The sequence below is a fragment of the Mustela lutreola genome, chromosome 8 (genome assembly GCF_030435805.1).
Source record: "Mustela lutreola isolate mMusLut2 chromosome 8, mMusLut2.pri, whole genome shotgun sequence".
NCBI classification, from domain to species: domain Eukaryota; kingdom Metazoa; phylum Chordata; class Mammalia; order Carnivora; family Mustelidae; genus Mustela; species Mustela lutreola.
The window spans coordinates 143,376,167-143,395,337 of record NC_081297.1 but is presented as its reverse complement, the minus strand read 5'-3'; the positions used below and the strand labels follow the sequence as shown (position 1 = coordinate 143,395,337).

Below are 19,171 nucleotides of genomic sequence, written 5' to 3'. Positions count from 1 at the left end.
CCCACTGAGCAGAGAGCCCGACGCGGGGCTCAATCCCAGGACCCTGGGATCATGACCTGAGCTGAAGGCAGAGGCCTTAACCCACTGAGCCACCCAGGCGCCCCGAGAAGGAGAATCTTAAGCAGGCTCCACACCCAGAGCTGAGCCTCACATGGGGCTCGATCTCACAACCCTGAGATCACGACCTGAGCTGAAATCAAGAAGAGTCAGATGCTTAACCAGCTGAGCCACCCAGGCGCCCCAACATGATTTATTTCTGCTTTGTAAACCTTGAGAATTTGAAGGCACTATGCAAAGAAAAAAGCGCCGCATCAATTTAAGGTGACAGGTAAAAGGTAAAATAAAGCATCAGAATAACATTTTCCAAGACTCAGCAATAAAAGTTAATGAAGCCAACGACTTCTTGTTTAATTTTTTCCAACGCTACAGACATAATTCTGCTTTCACCTTCATTACACTTTCATATGGTTTCAGCAGGGGATATACCTCCTCTTCTAAGAATCTCTGCACCTGCCAAAAAGGAAAGCAAATATAAGACAAAAGAAAATGTCAAGATGTAAATTTGATAAAGCTTTTTTCAATGTCCATTTATATCACTGAGAAATAATTTGATAAAGCTCTTACTCCACCAGTGAACTTCCATTTTTCTCAACCACCTGTCAGGAATCTGGCCCTAGGCTGAGGCAGCTCAACCCGCCCTGCCCCCATGTGCTTCCCCACAAAGCAGCCCAGCCCAGCCCAGCCCAGCGGAAGTTGGTCTCCCCATCGCCCAACCGGTTCCCCCAGCTAAAATCATCACTGCTTCTTTCCTCCTCATTCAACCAGCTGCCAAGTGACTAACTTGCTAACCGGCCCTGCAATCTCTCCCCTTATCTGTATCTACCACTTTGGCTCAACGCCCTCACCATGTACTGCGTGGCCGCCTCTGGCAGCTTCCTTGCTGGTCTCCTGCCTCCAGTCTGTCTTCCAACTTGAAAGCCTGTAACTATTTCTGGGCACTTGGTGCTCCAGCAACACTGAAATGACTGCAGTTTCTCTCCCATGCTGAACTATGTTATATGCCAGTTCCTACTTGTCCCTAAGATTCAACTCAGATGCCAAGTCTTCCAGGAAGCCTTTCCGGACCTCTCCTATTTTAGAGCTGTTCTATTCCTCTTTTGTGATCCCAAAGAATGTGCTTCCCACAAATCCTGTAGGCATTCCTTGGTGTTATGACCTCTTTATAAGACTTCCCCACCAAGTTTTGACCCCCAGAACGAAGCATAGTATCCGAATGCATAATGAGCACCTCGTCCGCACTCGTACGTCTTTTTGAATTAGCTCTTACAGTCTCTAAAAGACCAAGAGGGAAAATGACATTTACTGAATACTTACTATGCATTAAACACTGTGCTAGGTCTTTTGATCCATGTAACCACCAGCCTGTGAGATATGTATTCTTAACCTGCTGGCCAATGAAAGCCAGAAGTCAGGAATGAACCTGACGGATCTTCCTGAGGGTAAAACCCAATCTTTGTCCATTATACCACATGCTCCAGACCAGAATTCAGAGAAATCACAGGGAGAAATACTTAAGACAGCTCAAAACAACCAAATCATCACGTTAGCCTGCTCTGAATGCTTTCTGACTAGCCTCACTCTCATCGTACCTCTTATAAAAGTAGAAACATTGAAGACAGTATTCTAGGTTCTGTAGCCCAGCAGTGTAAATAGAGGGCATTTTGGGGGCACGTGGATGGCTTGGTTAAGCATCCAACTCTTGATTTGAGTTCAGATCATGATCTCAGGGTCATGAGATCACGCCCTGTGTTGGGCTTCATGCAGGGTGTGGAGTCTAAGACTCTCCCTCTTCCTCTGCCCTCCCCCCAGCGCCCTAGCCCCCACTTGCACAGGCTCTTTCAAAAAAAAATTAAAAAATAAAAATTTTAAAAAGAGCGCATTTGGGGAGGCTTACAGTGCTATGGAAGTTTTCTGGTGCTTACCTGTTGGGATGCACGACCTGTAAACGAAGAAGGATCCAGTAGATGGTCCAGCTGGGAGTGAATGGGACTGAAGTAGGCATCGGCCTGGATTCGCTCTATGAGGTCATTGTCACCCCCTTCCTGCTTGACCACAGCAGCTGCCTGCTGCGAAAGCACTCTGATTTTCTCATGGCAATCCTGGGAAGACAATGAGATATGGTTGGCTTATTTACTAAGAGGGCATCTGAACATCTTAAGAAGTCATCCAACATCACATCCATTCTGTCTGTGGCTAGTACACAAAGCCCTTCTAGGCTGAAGTGGTTCCCCTCACAGTCTGACTCCAAGATCTTGACCCTCTGACCTTATCCTAGGCTGAACCTGAAGTAAATGCCCATCTTGCACTCCCTCCTCTAAAGCCTCACGAACCGTGTGCTCTTCTGTCCTGCCCACTCCCCCACCATTTCCTGTTTGGAAATTCAAACCTAATTCCTTCACTAGGAGTGGACCTTTTCTACAGGTGACTAAGTGATTCGCTTTTAACAACCCAAGTTCACCACAATCACTCTCTAGAGAAAAGCCTGTTCTATGGCAGAATACGGTTACTGCTGTGTACCACTACCATGATTGAGGGTGAAGAAAGAAATGTTTTCATTCTCCTTAAGGGAGGAGAACAGGACTAAAGGTGCACTTTCCACTCATCCAGGACCATGAGGGATCAACAAACCTGGCGGTTACCCCCAGCTTTCACCATGGCCATGATGATGTTCTCTGTGGCCATGAAAGGCAGCTCTTGCCGAATGCGTCGTTCAATTACCTAGAAGAATGAATGCAGGCCTAAGATGGCTCAAGGTTACAAAGTCACACACACGCAATAAGAGATCCAAGTGACCAGCAAAACGCACACAGGACATGAACTATCGTATTTGTAAAGACAGAGAATAGAATAGATCGTTTTCATTAACAGTGTATTTTTCAGTTTTCTTTCTAATCCAAAGTAGTATTATTATTTATTAACATATAACCTATTATTTGTTTCAGGGGTACAGGTCTGTGATTCACTAGTCTTACACAGCTCACAGTGCTCACCACTGCACATTTACTCCCCAATGTCCATCGCCCAGCCACCCCACCCTTCCCATCCCGGCTACCCTCCTCAAAGTATTATTCTGATTTAAAAAAGGAATACTGGTTTAAATAAATTTTTAAAAATTGCTTCATCGGAAAGATTTCTGAAACTGGAACTTTGTTGAAATTTCTATGCCCAATCTGAAGAGCCAAGTATGTAACGGAAATGAACCCATCTGCCTCAGGTACTTAAAAACGGGCAAAGGAAATCGTCTGCTCTGCCAGTCACGCCACAGCTGATGATTCCTGCTCATGAACAGTGTAAGCCAAAGGAGTTCCTTTTCTCTCTTCTACAAACATGTCTGTGGATCCCAGGGTTAGTTCTCTAGAGCTTACGTCATCACCTCCGGAATGTGCTCAGGCAGACCGGGATGCAGCTCCCCAAACATATTCACTTCAGAGCAGGAAGAGATTACACTTCCCCTCCCACAATTCAACCCCTCCCCCCAACATTTTGCTGTTCAATGGAGGCATCTTACTTTAGGGTACACCACCAATCCTTCAGAAATGTTCTGCAGCGTATTCAGTATCGTATCTGCAGTAAGAAATGCCTCAGCCAAACAGATACGTCTAGAAAACAAACAGCCCGTTCAGTTATCTCTTTAAACAAATACCCATTTGAGTGACATATATAGGGTGTGTCCCAAGAAGCTGCCTCACTGACTTGTCACGCCACATGTACTACGTGGACAACTTCCTTTCATCTCATGACTTCAGCTACCCCCATATCCTGATGACCCCGCCATCTATCACCCCTTGTCCAGGCCACCTGCTTCCGTGCCAGATCAGACACCCCACTGGAGAGCTCCGCCTGGTGGATCTGTAAGCACCTCAAACCCTGAATTGCACTCAGCCACTTTTCCATTGCTTCCTGCTCACGTGTCACACCCACTCTTCTGCTCCCTGTGGCTCCTGCTCAGTAAATGGCACTAACACCACATCATGATTTTAATTCTCACTCCTCCACCACCAAGGTCGGCCAATCTGCCCCCGATTTTAGACCCATACCCCTCCTCTCTGATCACAAAGCCACTGTGCCAGTGAGCACGCAGCTTTTTTTAAAGTAGCCTCCTAACGTGTTCTGACCAGATTCATGTCCCCTTATATCCAATTCTCTAAACTGTTACAGGGAGCTTTAGCGGGCACATCTGATTAGGTCACACCCTGGTGAGAAGTATGCAACAGCTGACTTCTGAATGAGTTCACACGTTTTATTTCCATCAATGTCTTATTCCCTGGATTACACTAAGATCCCAGAGAGTTAGCTTTAACTATGTTTTTTTTTTTTTTCAGATCCTACTACAATGCAAGCAAACCAGAGTAATGTGAAACTACTTTTAAAAAGTACAGTATGGGGACGCCTGGGTGGCTCAGTTGGTTAAGCAGCTGCCTTCAGCTCAGGTCATGATCCCAGCCTCCTGGGATCGAGTCCCACATCGGGCTCCTTGCTCGGCAGGGAGCCTGCTTCTCCCTCTGCCTGCCATTCTGTCTGCCTGTGCTCTCTTGCTCTCCCTCTCTCTCTGACAAATAAATAAAATCTTAAAAAAAAAAAAAGTACAGCATGGAGCGCCTGACTGCCTCAGTTGTCTAAGCGTCTGCCTTTGGCTCAGGTCATGATCCCAGGGTCCTGGGATGGAGCCCTGAGTTGGATGCTTACTCAGCAGGGAGCCTGCTTCTCCCTCTGCCCCTCCATCTGCTTCTGCTCTCTTGCTTTCTCTCAATACATAAATAAATGAAATCTCAAAAAAAAAGTCTGGGGCACCCGGGTGGCTCAGTGGGTTAAAGCCTCTGCTTTTGGCTCAGGTCATGATCTCAGGGTCTGGGGATCGAGCCCCGCATCAGGCTCTCTCCTCAGCGGGGTGCCTGCTTCCCCCTCTCTCTGCCTACTTGTGATCTCTCTCTGTCAAATAAATAAATAAAATCTTAAAAAAAAAAAAGTCTGTTATTTCTTGAGTCTTAGAGCATCACCTCCTCTGTGAAGCCTTCCCTGACTCCTCTACCCCCTACCCTCCTCTACTCCCCCATCTTAGCTCCCACAGAGATGATCTCACACACACAATGATCCTAACACGCATCACACTGTTCTATATTCTTGCCTCCCGGTTAGATCCTTCCAGGATCTGTGGGGACAAGGAGACCCCTCCAGCCTCTACGGCGACAAGACCACTCTAGGCTCCGTGGCAACAAGGAGAAAATGTACAGATGCTCAAAACATCCTTCAGGCTCCTCTGCTGGTCCTCCCCGCAACTTGCTGTACACAGCACCCCCCTTCTACTGACCGATTGGCACTATCATCCAGTGTGCGCTCAAACCACTGCACAGAGGCCGTCTGCAGCGGGTCCATGATAAGGGTCATCAGGTGACGGGCGAGGCTGCAGCACCGCTCAGAGCGCATAGGGTTCCGCTTGTATGGCATTGCACTTGAGCCTGCCACGTACAAGGTGAAGCAAATGCAGAGACTTCAGAGGACAGTGAGTGCCCAAGCACAGTGCTGGGTGAGCTATTCACACATGCCCACCGGCCTCCCAGCATCTCTGCAGCACTCCCACATCTTCCCAGAACACTCACCAATCTGCTGTTTTTCAAAGGGTTCCTCCATCTCCTTGAGGTTTGCCAGGAGTCGTATGTCGGTACAAATCTGGGGGGAAAGGGCCACAGGCATCATCCCACAGTGCTGGTGCGCAGGACCCTGGGAGCAGGGGCTAGACTGATGAAGGAGGTGAGCACGTCCTCTCTAAGAGCTCCTGGAGAATATCTCGCTCAGACTCCTTCTGGCTCTTGAAGAGCAGGGATAACAAGGAAGGGAGCATGGAAACACGGTGTGGAACACTGCTGCAGAACACCAAGGACAGACAAGGCAAGATGAGCTTTAATAAGAATGCTGGAGCTAGTCCTGCCTTTTAACACACTTAATTTCAGAGCTGTCACCTGCAGACCCCAGACAGTGAAAATGAAGTTTGACATCTCTCAAGAGATAAGTCTAGATAGAAGTCTGAGGCAAATTCTATCTCTCTGCGGTATGTAAAGCTCTCAGCCCCACTCCCACAAACTGCCTCTACCACTCACCTTGTGCACAGATGCCCCCAAGCTAGCCAGCACGGACAGCACCTCAATATCCAGTTTCCGTGTGTAGGTCTGCCCTGTGATGATGAAAGCCCTAGAAATAAATGGAAAAGAATCATAAGTTAAATATTTCAGGGGCACCTGCTGGCTCAGTTGGCGGAGCATGCAACTCTTAATCTCAAGGTTGTTTTTCAAGTAAGTGTGGAGGTTACTTACAAATAAAATCTGGGAAAAAAAAGTTTTTTCAAAATGTGACTGTGCCAAACAAATGAGCAAAAACAGACCTTAAGCAAAAGCTTGGTCTCACTAGTATACTAAGTCCTACTGAGCCCCCATGACCTCACTGATCACATGCTTCTGAAACAAACTGTTCTTCCACCCTTTTTCCTAACACCCAGGCCCAAGAAGGAAGTGTGGGCCTGGGGTACCCGTGTCTTGTCATAACCTGATGGAAATGCGTGCAACAAGCAGCCATGGTGAAGCCTGGTGGCCCTCAGTGGAAATGGTCAGATTTAGATGAACCCACAGGAGGACCTCGATGTGGGTGAGACTACTCTAAAAATCTCAGAAGTAAACACTTTCCTTTTTCCTTATAAACTGTAAAAAAGTAGAATCTAGACTATAAGAAAATAAAAACCCAGGCCAGAGATAAAACGAAATGGGCAGAAGAACGAAGGAGGAAAAAGTTAGGGTCAAATCAAGAGGTACACTGAACACAGGGCTTTCATCACTTAGCAGGGAATAGGGAAGCCAACACTTTTCCCATTTACCTACCTTTTAAATCCTGCCTTTTCTGTCACCATCTTGTCAAGCTGCTCTACCTTGGAAGAAAAAGACCTCCCTGTAGAAATCCAGGTGTGACCAGTATGAGAACATCTCAACATCCTGCCCAGGTTTCAACCCGTGGTACTCCTCTGGTCCAAAGACTCCACTCATCCCAAGATCAATCCTCCTCTCATCCTGGAGGTCAGCTTTGTTTCTGGTGTTCTCACCACTGAGTTTGCGTGTCCCCCAGTTGCTCTCAGAATACCTTCTGGTCATCTCCCTCGAAGAGCTGCAGGAAGCTGGCCTGAGTGCCAGTGGTGCCCTTCACACCCCGAAAGCGCAGGTCATCTCGGACCCGCTTCAAGTTCTGGAGATCCATGCAAAGGTCCTGAATCCAAAGACAGCAACGTTTCCCAACTGTGGTCAGCTGAGCAGGCCTAAAAATGACCCAAGAAGGACACACAGAAGTCTCAAACCAAGGACTTACTTCATAAAAGCTTCATTCCTTTTTTGAACAATTATTGCTATCCCTGGAAAGGGTAAGAATTAAAGTAAGAGACAGAGAAAATGGTGTAGACAAAAACAGAGCTAAGAGGTTTGGGTAAATAAGGATAAAGAAATTCAATGTCATTTATAAATATTCAATGATTATATAACTAAAGGTCTTCTAACATAGTTCTTTATCATCAAGAGGCAATAGAAGGGCAGGCACAATGTCTGTTTTGTTTGTTCCCAGACTTTGGCAAGTCAAATACACTCATGTAACAAACACTTGCCAAATATCCAATGTGTTCTTGGTTTTGAAAATACAGCAAACACAGAGAAGGTTCCTGTCCAATGGAGCTCACACTGTGGTATAAACAAGCAAATGAAGTAACTACTGATTTTTGGTCACAAATGTGAAAACATAAAATAATGAGGACACTGGAGAAAGCTACTCTAGACTGTCAACAAAGGAAGGCCTCTGAGAGACAAGGTCTGAGAAGGAGCTAGCCATGCTGTGGAGAACAGCCCCCAAAAGACATAACCAACGGACTCTAATGTAACAGACGAGGGCTTTGCTCCCCGTCCTAAGTCTAAATCAATCTACTGCAGGTCTGTTTCGGAGTGTAAAGTATAAGTATGAATATACTACAGTAAGGTTGGAGTTCTAATAGATGGTCTAGCTCATCCCAGATGGATTTTCACTTCCGTCAGGCTAATGACATGAACAGCTGGCACCATGAAGGCATACCATGAGCCACAGTATGTCCCCCATTAATCTCACGGCGTTTTCTAGCTAACTCTCCCAAGCAGATTACTGCTACAAGGAAAGATATAAACGGATGGCTTTGCTTGGATCTGTTCATGGCAGCATTGCACATAACAGGCACAAAGTAGAAGCAACTCAAATGTCTATCAATGGAAGAATGGAAAACAAAATCTGGTATAGCCACCACTTCAGCTACAAAGAGAGACGAAGCACTCTACATGCTACGAGCCCTGAAAACATTAAGCAAACAAAGTCAGTCATAGTAAGAGGAATACTGTATGACTCTTTAAATAAAACATCCAGAAGCAGCAGATCCATAGACAGAAAAATAGATTGTGACTGCCAGGGGATAGTTAAGGAGGGTAATAGGAGTGACTGGTACGTGAGGTATGGGTTTTTTTGAGAGGTAATGGAAATATTCTGAAATTATGTACTGGTGACTATGTAATTCTGTAAATGTACTAAAAAACACGCATTACGGGCACCTGGGCAGCTCCATCAGTTGGGCATCCGACTCTTGATTTCGGCTCAGGTCGTGATCTCAGGTCATGGGATTAAGCCCTGCATCAGGCTCTGTGCTCAGCAGGGAGTCTGTTTGAGAGTGTCTCTCCCTCTGCACCTCCCCTGGCTCATGCTCTTTCTCTAAAATCAATAAATCTTTAAAAAAAAAACCCGATCACTAATTGCAGACTTAAAAAGGGTGAATTTTATCTCAATAAAGCTGCTTCCTGGGGCACCTGGGTGGTTCAGTGGGTTAAAGTTTCTGCCTTTGGCTCAGTTCATGATCCCAGGGTCCTGGGATCGAGCCTCACATCAGGCTCTCTGCTCAGCAGGGAGCCTGCTTCCTCCTCTCTCTCTGCCTGCCCCTCTGCCTACTTGTGATCTCTGTCAAATAAATAAATAAAATCTTTAAAAAATAAAAATAAAAAAAATAAAGCTGCTTCCCTTTCCCCCCTTTTTAAAAGTTTATTTATTTGAGGGGAAGGGACGAGAGAGCAGGGAGCCCAATGCAGGGCTGGCTCCCAGGACCCTGACATCATGACCTAAGCCAAAACCAAGTCAGCCGCTTAACTGACTGAGCCACCCAGGCACCCCACTCCTTTTTTTTTTTTTTTAAGATTTTTTATGTATTTATTTGACAGTCATAGATCACAAGTTGGCAGAGAGGCAGGCAGAGAGAAAAGGGGGAAGCAGGCTCCCCACTGAGCAGAGAGCCTGATGTGGGGCTCGATCCCAATACCCTGAGATCATGACCTGAGCTGAAGGTAGGGGCTTTAACCCACTGGGCCACTCAGGCACCCGCCCCCAACCTTTTTAAGTAGGCTTCATGTACAACATGGGGCTTGAACCCACAACCCAGAGATCGAGAGTCACGTGTTCGACTGACTAAGCCGGCCAGGTGCCCCAGAGCTGCTGCATTTTAAGTGCAGGAACTGACTATGCTGAAGTGATACTCATGCATCAGCACTTTTCTGAGCGCCTAATGCTGCTAACTGGGGCAGCAGGTGCCCTCATCACGCTCCGCGCACAGGAACACCAGGATGCACGCGTTCTCAGACACTCTCCACTACTCACAGGAGCGGAAGAGGAGCTGCCAACGGAAGGCCACGTTCGTCATGGCCACCCCACATACCGCACACGGACTCCTCATGACAATTCCCTCAGCTTTCTGCTACCGAGAAATGCAGACCTGAACTTTGAGAAGATTAAACTCAACAGCCTCTCCTAAGTTATAGGAGATAATATCCTTGTTGCCACTCGATATCCCACTAAACTGTAAGGCAAATGCTAACACGCCACTACTGGAATGTCATCATTAGAAGTTCGCTACTAGCATTCCAAAAATGACATTCTCTGCTTTTGAAAAGGATTTTAGTTGATAATCATAAAAATATGTGCACACTTTATAGGGGAAAAATGTACTTATCCTATTATGCCACAAACGAGATAAATCAGGATTTATATCTTGGTGTATTTTCTTCCAATCTTTATACAATTTATATGCGGTCTTTATTCTACAACATTAACCTAAGTATATTTCCATGGTATTAGACTTACAAGCATCACTTTAATGGCTGCGTATTATTCTAGCCTATGAATATACTACATACTATACCTTATTTAATTATTCTCTTATTCTGGACATTTAGATTATTCCCAATGCTTACTACCAAAACCAACATGTCGTTTAACAGAGATCTTTGTACATAAGGCTTTTTGCATAATTTAGATTACTTCCTTGGGCTAGAGTCTTAAAAATGGAATTACTAAATCAAGGAGCATGAATATTTTCTACGGCTCTTGATCCAGATTTCCCAATATTCCCCCAATGAACTCTTAAGAATCTAGCTTTTACGGTAGGGACAATGTTCATTCCTCATAAGCATCCCAAGTTATCTGCTAAACTATGTTTTGAAGATTCTTCACCTCTAGGCTTCCACAGAGAAGGGAAACTGAAGAAAGAAATGAAAGCCAAATGCACACAAACTAGCCCAAGTCCCAAGAAGTAATCATATCACTTACTGGAAATGTGTGAAACCTAAGGTGGGAAGATCAGCTCGTTCCTTAGCAAAGTCAGCAAGCCGAGAGATCACTCTAGCAAGCTGTAAGAAAGACCATGTAGAGAAGAATGAGTTCACTGTGAGCTTGCTATATAATTAGGAGTTAAACTTTTAGACAATATAAATTTATATTATAAAAATATAAATATAAATATAAATTTAGACAATGTAAATTAGATCTCCAGCCTGTGGAAGGCAGAGGCATATCTTTTCATCTTTGTATCCCAAAGTGCCTTCATGAGTTCAAAGCAACCAATATTTGAAAATTGAGTTGACTACCTAGAGTCATGAACTTTTTCTGCACAATTTAAAGATCACTTATGTGCTCATGCAGAAAAAAACAGGATAAAATCACAAATCTGACCCACATATTCCAACAATAAGCAGGTAGTTAACTTCCTTCATTTAAAAGGCTATGTTTTATTTTCATTTAAAAAATTTTTTTTTTAAGATTTTTAAAATTTATTTATTTGACAGACAGAGATCATAAGTAGGCAGAGAGGCAGGCAGAGAGAGACAGAGAGAGGAGGAAGCAGGGTCCCCACGGAGCAGAGAGCCCGATGTGGGGCTCAATCCCAGGACCCTGGGACCATGACCTGAGCTGAAGGCAGAGGCTTTAACCCACTGAGCCACCCAGGTGCCCCATATTTTCATTGTTTTTGAAGATTTTATGAGAAAGACACAGTGAAAGAGGGAACATAATCAGGGGGAGCAACAGAGAGAGACGGAGAAGCAGGCTCAAGCTGAGCAGGGAGCCCACAGGGGGTTTGATCCCAGGACTCTGGGATCATGACCTGAGTTGGGGCAGACGCTGAACCCACTGAGCCACCCAGGAGCTCCTAAAAGGCTATGTTTTATTTATCTATTTATTTTTAAAGGCTATGTTTTTTTGTTTTTTGTTTTTTGTTTTTTAAGATTTTATTTATTTATTTGTCAGAGAGAGCTAGCGAGAGCGAGCACAGGCAGACCAAGAGTGGCAGGCAGAGTCAGAGGGAGAAGCAGGCTCCCTGCGGAGCAAGGAGCCCGATGTGGGACTCGATCCCAGGACACTGGGATCATGACCTGAGCCGAAGGCAGCTGCTTAACCAACTGAGCCACCGAGGAATCCCTTTAAAGGCTATGTTTTAAAAAGCATTTGCTTAGAGCATTTTAACCCAAAGAAACAATTAGTTCTACAGATCTGACACAGGATTGTTCCCTGAGTAAAAGACAACCTATTTATATTCACGTTATGTTGATTTATTTGAAAGTGGTGCCATGTCCTATCTTGGGGAAACCAGGGCTGACAGGAAACTGCTGCCAACTCCTTACCTTTGGCAAAAGCAGGTCAAATGCGTTTCTAAGAATAATCAGGTCCTGCAAAGGAAAATGCAGTGGTCTTACATTAAACAGCTTGGCCCAAACAATATTACATAACCCCTTTTAGCCCTCACAACTGGGCTTCTCAGCTAGCCACTTATCTCACTATAAGCTACCCTCGGTGCAAGCCAGAAGATCCTAGCAGAAGTTGTTCTTTTCAGGTTACTGTTTTAAAAGCACATCAACCTGGAGAGCAGTACTTCTGCAATCTCCAAGGAACAAAATCCTTATACCCCCAAAGGCCAGTGTACATGGTATCTAAAATGACTGGAAAACAGTCACGGGGCAAACTTCCATCCTGAATACTGTGAAGATGTCCAGGTCACCGAGCTCCCAAAGAGAAATTCCTGAGTCTCAGAGAAGCTTCCAGGGGGAACATTCCATTAGTTTCCCCTATCTGTGTCCACATCTACCATTGCTGACAACAACAACAACAACAACAAAAAGACATGAACCAGAATATCAAGGTTTAGGAAATTTAAAGCTGTCCTTGAGGGAAACAGGATATGCATTTCAGGCCAACTCACATGAGACAGTAATTGTGGAGCCCAACTACACACTGGGTACATGTAAAAAATAAAAAATAAAGTGTATTCCAAGGAAAGGGATTGTAGTTCTTCCATTATTTGAGTCACCAATTACACACAGATGCCTTTAATTATGTACCACTTGAGACTCTAAGTATTTGGGGCAATTTAAAAATCAGTGGCTTCTTTCTGACTTGGAAGGGTATCTGGAATAGAACTTCTGGTCCCCCCGGCACAGTGTGATCCAGAGCACAGCTTTGGAGCCATTCTCCCTGGGCATGTATCCTTTCTAGCGGTGTGACATTAGGCAAGTTCTTCAACCTAAATGTCCTCATCCGTAGAGAGAGGAATCATAAAGCCAGATCCAAAAGACTACACATTCTGATTCCATTTATAGGACATTACCAGAAAAGGCAAAACTACAGAGAAAGAAAGCAGGTCAGTGGTTGTTTGGGCTGGAGAGCAGGAGTGGGAACTGACTGCCAACAGGCATAAGAACCCCTCAGTGTGATGGATGTGCCACAATCCAGACTGAAGCAAAGGCTGAACTGTAACAATTTACCAAAACTCACTGAACTGCGCATTTGAGATAGGGAAATTTATGGTATGTAAACTACACCTCAAAAAGCCATCGAAAAATGGAGATAAAAGCAACTCTCTTATGGTTGTGAAGAATAAATGAAGTAAGACATATAAAGTGGTCAGAACACTGCCAAGGGCCTAGTAAACTCTTAAGAAAATGTGATATTACTTTTTCGTGTTTGACGATAAACTCCTCTGCCAATTAAGTGTTTTGTGAAAGAATCCTAATGCAAACCTTTCCCCCCACCCCAGAAGTTACAATAAAGAGTTATAAAGGACTTTGGAAAGAAACCCCGTCTGGACAATGGCCTTGCCACTAAAACACTAAGACCTTGACTTGGGTCCCGCCAACCAATGCATAAACTGCATCTGCCAGTCTTCCATTACGGAAGTCATTAGGGGCTTATAGTTTAGATTGGAAGGATAACAAAAGCAGAAAATTCCTGAGTTTATGAAACCCCTACAGCTAATGATCTATGGAATCACTTCCTAAAATTAGACAAAAATCACATAAAATTCATAAATCCATTATGAAGACTGAATCCTAAGTGGAAACTAAACAGAGGCTCTTACCGTATTGTCTCCAACGTAGCAGGAGGTGGCGCCAAGATGAATTATGGCTGCAGCTTTTGGGCAGCAGTGGCCAAACGTGTGCACGTGAGCCATCACATCATGTCGCAACTGCTTCTCCTCCTCAGCTGCCATCTTGAAGTCGATGTTGTCCAGGTTTGACCTCATCTCCTGGATCTGTTCATCTGTGATAGGCAAACCCAATGTCTGCAGAACAGGCAAAGCAAAATAAATAACCTCAAATGTCACAACGACTTGAAGTGACACCAAGAAAAAAAAAAATGGTTCATCTTAGCATTTACGCCCCACCTCCCAATTCTTAAATTCAAATTTGGGGTGGGGATCTGGGTGGCTCAGTTGGTTGAGCCATGCGGGCTCTTGATTTCAACTCAGGTCATGATCTCAAGGTCTTGGGAGGGAGCCCTGCCACAGACTCCCTGCTCAATGGGGGTGTCTGCTGGTCTCCCTCTCCCTTTGGCCCCTACCCCTCCCTCCCTCGCACATACTCTCTCTAAAATAAATCAATAAATCTTTACAAAAAATAAAAATAAAATTGGGGGCAACGAAAAGTACATGTGGAGGAGGGCATGTTTTCTTTTTTTAAGATTTTATTTATTTGGGGGCACCTGGGTGGCTCAGTCAGTTAAGATACTGCCTTCAGGGGCGCCTGGGTGGCTCAGTGGGTTAAGCCGCTGCCTTCGGCTCGGGTCATGATCCCAGGGTCCTGGAATCGAGTCCCGCATCAGGCTCTCTGCTCAGCAGGGAGCCTGCTTCCCTCTCTCTCTCTGCCTGCCTCTCCAGCTACTTGTGATTTCTCTCTGTCAAATGAATACATAAAATCTTAAAAAAAAAAATAGCTCTTTCTTCCTTGGAAAAAAAAAAAAAAAAGATACTGCCTTCAGCTTAGGTCAGGATACCAGAGTCCTAGGATCAAGAACCGCATCCAGCTCCCTGCTTAGCAGGAGAGTCTGCTTCTCTCCCTCCCTCTGCTCATGCACCGCGCTCTCTCTCTCGCTCACTCTCCCTCTTTCAAATACATGAAGTCTTAAAAAAAGGGATGCCTGGGTGGCTCAGTTGGTTAAACGGCTGCCTTCGGCTCAGGTCATGATCCCAGTGTCCTGGGATCGAGTCCCACATCGGGCTCCTTGCTCGGCGGGAAGCCTGCATCTCCCTCTGCCTCTGCTGCCACTCTATCTGCCTGTGCTCACTCTCTCTCTCTCTGGCAAATAAATAAATACAATCTTTAAAAAAAAAAAAAAAAGATTGTATTTATTTATGGGGGGGAACATGCATGCACACGGGGAGGGTCAGAGGAAGAAAGAATCCCAAGCAGACTGCCTAGGAAGCACCACGCAGGGCTTGATCCCACTACCCTGAGATCACCACCAAGCCAAAACCAAGAGTTGGATGCTTGACCAACTGAGCCACCCAGACTCCCTGGAGGGCACAAGGTTTTTTTTCCTTTTTAAAAAATTTTTTTATTTTTGAGAGAGAGAAAGAGAGAGCTTGCACCCTCCAGCAAGTGGGTGTGGGGGGCATAGGGAGAAGCAGACTCCCCAACCAGCCAGGACCCTGGGATCCTGACCTGAGCAGAAGGCAGACACTTAACTAAGTCACCCAGGCACCCGAGGGCACGATTTTCTTAAATAATGTAAATTACATTCTAAGTAAATGCCAGAATATGCAATAATATATTCTGATCTTTGTTCTCTCTGCCTTTATATCTCTGCCTGGCTCACATATTTTGGTCTTTGGGCTCAAATGTCATCACCTCAAAGAGGTCCTTCCCAAGTCCCAAATGAAACATCCTTCTTATATGTCATTCAACTATCTCTTTTTTTTTTAAGATTTTATTTATTTATTTGACAGAGAGAGATCACAAGTAGGCAGAGAGGCAGGCAGAGAGAGAGAGGAGGAAGCAGGCTCCCTGCTGAGCAGAGAGCCTGATGCAGGACTCGATCCCAGGACCCTGAGATCATGACCTGAGCTGAAGGCAGCAGCCTAACGATCCCAGGACCCTGAGATCATGACCAGAGCCGAAGGCAGCGGCTTAAACCACTGAGCCACCCAGGCACCCTCAACTATCCCTTTAACCTAAATTTATCTACAGCACTTAATACCACATGACACTTTTACAAATGCATTAGCCTGTCCCTCCCCCTAGAATGTACACTCCATAAGAGGAGAGTTTGTTTTTATTGCTTACTTACCCCTTAGTGCTTGGCCCGTAAGTGCCCACAGTAAGGGATCCAGGTCAAAACTTTACTTTTGACCCAGATGGATTTACTTTGAGAAAGGAGAATTAAGAATGTTGCAAGTGGTTTTGCCAACAAATTATACACAGCAAACTCAGTAAAACTGAAAACCACTACAGGAAGTTATTGAGAAAATAAACACATAAACATCTTACATTCATTCATCACTGGAAAAACCAGGCTGGAAAAAAACAGCTTGCAGCCCAGAGGCAGCTCAGAATCCTGGATTCAAGTGCTAAATACACAGTGGTGAAATTCACTCAAACCTGTCTTGAAACTCCCAAGCCTTGACCCTGGGGAGGTTCATGCATCGAAGGCCTATCTTGTTTAAGACGGTAGCTACTTGCCAGATATGGCGATTTACATGTAAGCTGATTGAAATTAAAAAGTAAAAATTCAGTTCCTCAGTCACACTAGCCAAATTTCGATAGCTCAGGTAGCTATAGGGGCCAAGCTTTATGACAACAGAGGGTATCTCAGGTCTCCTTCCAAAGCAAAGCAGCAGGGGGCAGTGTGGCGGAACTGCTTCCTGCCCCCAAGCAAGGCATCTTGTTGAAATTCATCCCCTACCCCTGCTTTTCTGCATTCCTCCGGATCTCTTATTCAATTTTCTTCTTAGCTACTAAAAATCACTGCGCAGTTTATGCTAATTTCGACACCCTAACATATTCCAAACTCAGATTATACCAAACGTGTATGCATTTCAGGCAATGCGCTGACTCAGCAGAGGAAATGCATAATCTGAATCTGAAATCTGAATGCATATTCAGAGGACTCCACATTTCCATTCCTGCTAGAAGACGTTTCCTAGTTATGGTGATCCTGGCATTTTTGAATGCCACTACCCTCATCTATATAATGGAGTATCATATGAAAGAGAAAAGAGTACATGCCAGTACATGATAAATCACAACACCCTATTCAGGTCCTTTTCTACTCATTACTGTCATCTTAGCCGATAGTTGGTGAAGTCTTTCTGTGTCTCCATTCTGTCATCTGTCAAACATCTGTAAAATAGTACTTACTATACAGGATTTTTCTGAGGGTTAATGAGCCATTAGTATGCAAGGTCTTAAGACAGTGCCTGGCATACAGTAGACATGATAAATGTGTCTTCTATTATTATGTCACTTAATTTTCTTGAGCACAATGAAGGGGAAGTGGAAAATCTAGTGAGTTTTCTGCTCGGGGAGTTCGACTATACCTCGGTCCCAGGCACGCGCTCAGATTGTTTCCAAGTTTACTGATGCCCTTTGAGAGGACACTGCCATCTTGCCTGTTGTGGCATTTTCGTCTGAAACTTTATAGCTCTCTGGATCACCTTCAGCTTCCTTCAAATCCTCTGGGAAGGCCCCTCTGGAGCTATTTCTGAAAGCGCTGAGCTGAACAGCTTTATATGCAGCTCTTAAAAAAAAGACACCAGAAATCCCATCAAATAATCCCTTACCCTGATTCTCCCTCCTTAGAAAGGCAAAACGCAGCCGAATGGACGGGAAATAGCGGCCTAGGAAATACGAATTTTGTAGTGACACTCCTGTCCCTAACTCCATCGAGGCACCGTGGAAGATAAAGTGGCTGAGTGCTCAGGCTCGGCACCGAACCCAAGTTAACATCCCGGTTCCGCTATTAATGGTTAGGAGCCAACAACGCGCGTGGCTATCACTGAGGCTTGATTTCGCCCATACCATGTGGAATTTCCACATATAATGTGGAAAAGGCACCACCTAGTTTGCGAAGTTTGTACGAGTTAAACGGGAAAAGATGTGTAAAGAAATTAGCACAGCACACAAGCACGTAAGGAGCGCTCAGGGTCCGTGGCTAGCGGAGTATTCCTGCAGGAACCGCCAAGATAAAGCCTTAAAACCACAGGGTGCACTTCTCGCCGCCGCCTCCGCATCCCTAACCCTCTGTGAGTCTAAACTAGGGAGGCAACAGGTGTCGCTCCCGGGCCTCCTGCCCTGACCTTCCTCGGGCCATAGCACCTCAGGAAAGGGATACTCGGCCGAAAATAGCGGGGCAGCTGCCCCCTGGGGCCAGGCCCAGGCCCAAGCCCAAGTCCAAGCCCAAGCCCGGCGCCGAGCCGCGCACGTGCCGAGCGCGCCCGCCTCTCCCAGCCCGGCCCCTGTCCCCGTGGCCCGTTACCTGCTCGGCCTCCGCCAGCCACAGCCAGAGCTGCCGCCAGGTCCGGAATTTGTACCTGTCACTAAACACGAAGCACATCTCCGGGCTGGCATAGCGGGAGGCAAGCGGCGAGCGGTAGCTGTCGTACCCGCAGGGCGCCTGCTGCCCGCCGCGGTCGCCGCTCTCCGCCATCCCGACCCGGAGTACCTACTAGCTGAGGGAGGGTCAGCGAGGGCTGGAGCGGAAGTCCGGGGGCGGGACTTCCTCCCTTCGGGGCGGGACCTCCTCCACTTGGTCCCGCCCCGGGGTTCTGGGAGACGCCGGCGCGTAAAGTTGTCGGGCTTGGGCTGCGGGCGGGTGAGGTTTGGTGGGTTTCTCTTCGTGGACAAGGAACGTGATTAGCCTTTCGTTGGTTACTTAGCCACTCTGTGCCTCAGTGTCCCCATTTGAAAAAAGTTACGCTAATACCTCCCTTTAAGACTACCGTGGGGTGTCAGGGTATCAGACCGATGTCTGGGACACTTAGAAAACCCTCTATGTGTTTTGCTATTCTTTTTAAAAATATTTTATTTATTTATTTTAGAGAGAATGAGAGCGCACAAGCAGGGGGAGGGACAAAGAGAATCTCAGGAAGAGTCCCCGCGAAACGTGAGCGGGACGGGGGGCTCGATCTGATGACCCTGAGATCAGAACCTGACCGGAAATCAAGAGCCCATGCTCAACTGGCTGAGCCACCCCGATGCCCCTGTGTTGGCTGTTATTCATTATAGCCGCCGCCCAGCCCAGGTTCACTGCCACTGCCTGTCTGGCACCAGCGCAGTTCCGAGGAGAAATGGTGTCCAAGCGAAATCAGCATTTGTTGAGGTCCAAGTGAGCCCCTTGCACGGAAATGCAATAAGAATGCATTTTGGCCAGCATTTTGGCCTTCTGGCATTCCAGAAGCTGAGTGACTTGCTGAGGGCCACCCAGCTAGTAAGTGGAGCCACCCCACTATAGATTCTGCACTGTTAGCCACTGTGCTGTATGG

The 19,171-nt window shown here is 46.0% G+C and overlaps 1 protein-coding gene across 2 annotated transcripts; it reads right to left on the bottom strand.

Moving 5' to 3' along the window:
* Nucleotides 1-377: 377 nt before the first annotated feature.
* Nucleotides 378-18,384, bottom strand: ADSL (adenylosuccinate lyase). 2 transcript variants are annotated; one of them, XM_059187054.1, is made up of 13 exons: nt 18,166-18,384; nt 13,772-13,975; nt 12,042-12,086; nt 10,693-10,772; nt 7,183-7,354; nt 6,927-6,973; nt 6,156-6,246; nt 5,658-5,727; nt 5,369-5,516; nt 3,569-3,659; nt 2,689-2,778; nt 1,983-2,159; nt 378-510 (listed from the first exon to the last, which is right to left on the bottom strand). In XM_059187054.1, exons 1-13 carry the CDS (start codon nt 18,334-18,336, stop codon nt 424-426), a joined length of 1,473 nt encoding a protein of 490 aa, XP_059043037.1. In that variant the 5' UTR covers nt 18,337-18,384; the 3' UTR covers nt 378-423. The 2 variants fall into 2 exon arrangements, with proteins under 2 accessions (XP_059043037.1, XP_059043038.1); XM_059187055.1 differs by lacking the exon at nt 18,166-18,384 and adding an exon at nt 17,228-17,406.
* Nucleotides 18,385-19,171: the final 787 nt, after the last annotated feature.

Bases quoted from the DNA above. Each gene is read 5' to 3' on its own strand.
- ADSL (XM_059187054.1), bottom strand. From the start codon at position 18,336: ATGGCGGAGAGCGGCGACCGCGGCGGGCAGCAGGCGCCCTGCGGGTAC. The intron at 6,247-6,926 runs GTAGGTAAATGG...ATTTATTTCTAG, and splicing joins GAAAAGGCAGGATTTAAAAG to GGCTTTCATCATCACAGGGC. The intron at 3,660-5,368 runs GTCAGTAGAAGG...TTTGTTTTCTAG, and splicing joins CTGGATGATAGTGCCAATCG to ACGTATCTGTTTGGCTGAGG.